The following is a 1428-nucleotide window of genomic DNA, read 5'->3' on the forward strand; positions in this document are numbered from 1 at the left end:
GGGAACCCCCGGGGCAGCCCCGGGTGAGCGGCACCGGCGCGGCGGAACCGCGGGACCGCCCGCAGCTCCCGGGGGCTGCTCGGGGGGACCCCCGCGCTCACCTGAGGTACCGGGGCGGCTCCCGGGCGGGGCAGGACGCGGAGCTCATGGCAGGGAGCGGGACGGGAGCGGCGGCGAACGGAGCCCTCGGCGGGAGCCGCGCGGAGCCTCCGGTGGGACCGGAGCCGCTGGGAACGGCGCGGATTCTCCGGATCCCTGGGGGATGTGCCGGCCCCGCGGGCTGCACCGGCGCTCGGTGGTGCCGCCCGGGGGGCGGTGGCTCGGGCTGCCCCCGCCCCGCCCGGTCCGGTCCGGCCCCGCTCCCGGGAACGCCGCCCGTGATTCCCGCAGCCGCCACCCCGGCAATCGGGGTCAGAACACACGGGAATTATTGTGCTAAACCCCTAAAATCGGTGCTTTTCCAGCGGGATCCGCATCCAGGGGGTCGGGGAGAACTCGGGGCCCCCCGGGACACCGAGGGTGGCAGGGGACAGGCGGGGACAGAGCAGGACACGGCCCCTCCCTCCAGCCCACATTCCCAGCCCGCATTCCCAGGACACCCCCGGGACACAGAGACATCCAGGAACACGCAGGACCCACACGGGTCATTTATTTATTATTCCTTTATTAATTCTTAATTAACAGACTCGGAACAGGCAGCTCAAGGCTCGGGATGGAGGGAAGAGCCTGGGAAGTGCCAAGAAAAGGGGGAAAAGCGGGAAGAGCCGCGATCTCAGACGTAATTCTGCAGCCCGAACTTCTCGCGGTCCAGCTCGGCCTCGGGCCGCAGGAAATAGAGCTCGTCCAGSGTCGGGGGCACCCAGCGCTCCGTGTGGAACCGGGACTCGCCCACCTGAGCACCGGGGAACCCGGGGGAAGCGGCTTCAGTGCCCCATTCCAGGGGATTCTTCCAGCCCGGGGCCAGCCCGGGATCCGAGGAGTGGGGAGGGGGCGGCTCCCACGGGATCTCAGAGGAGCAGCCCCCGCTCTCCTGCCCCTTTTCCCCCAGCAACCACAAACCCAGGGTGAGCCCGGCTTCCCAGGGATCCCAGCGAGCCCAATCCCTCGGGATGGATGAACCCCCAAATCCCTGGGATGGATCCCCAAATCCCTCAGGATGGATAGATCCCCCCAAATCCCTGGGATGGATGGAACCCCAAATCCCTGGGATGGCAGATCACCCCAAATCCCTGGAACAGGAGGATCCCACAGGATCACGAAGGGGATGGGAACCCCCATTTTTCTGTCCTGCCCATTTTTCCTCGCAGGAATCACAAACCTTCCAGCCGGGAACGTCCTTCATGATTTTGGCCTCCTCCTTCAGGTTCTCCTGCAGCATCCGCAGCGTTCTGCGGGACAGGGCGTGGCAAGGGGGATCCCGATCCCAAA

The 1428-nt window shown here is 67.0% G+C and overlaps 1 protein-coding gene across 1 annotated transcript in view; it reads right to left on the reverse strand.

Moving 5' to 3' along the window:
* The window catches only part of YJEFN3 (YjeF N-terminal domain containing 3), an 11714-nt gene that overhangs the window by 5541 nt on the left and 4745 nt on the right, over positions 1-1428 (reverse strand). The window contains exons 2-3 of the mRNA XM_057385007.1: positions 1319-1388; positions 779-892 (exon numbers count right to left, since the gene is read on the reverse strand). Coding sequence (XP_057240990.1) covers positions 779-892; positions 1319-1388 — 184 coding nt within the window. The remainder of the gene's footprint in view (positions 1-778; positions 893-1318; positions 1389-1428) is intronic.

Source organism: Malurus melanocephalus, unplaced genomic scaffold (assembly GCF_030028575.1).
Source record: "Malurus melanocephalus ecotype Western Australia unplaced genomic scaffold, MMel_1.1 scaffold_771, whole genome shotgun sequence".
In the NCBI taxonomy this organism is placed as follows: Eukaryota; Metazoa; Chordata; class Aves; order Passeriformes; family Maluridae; genus Malurus; species Malurus melanocephalus.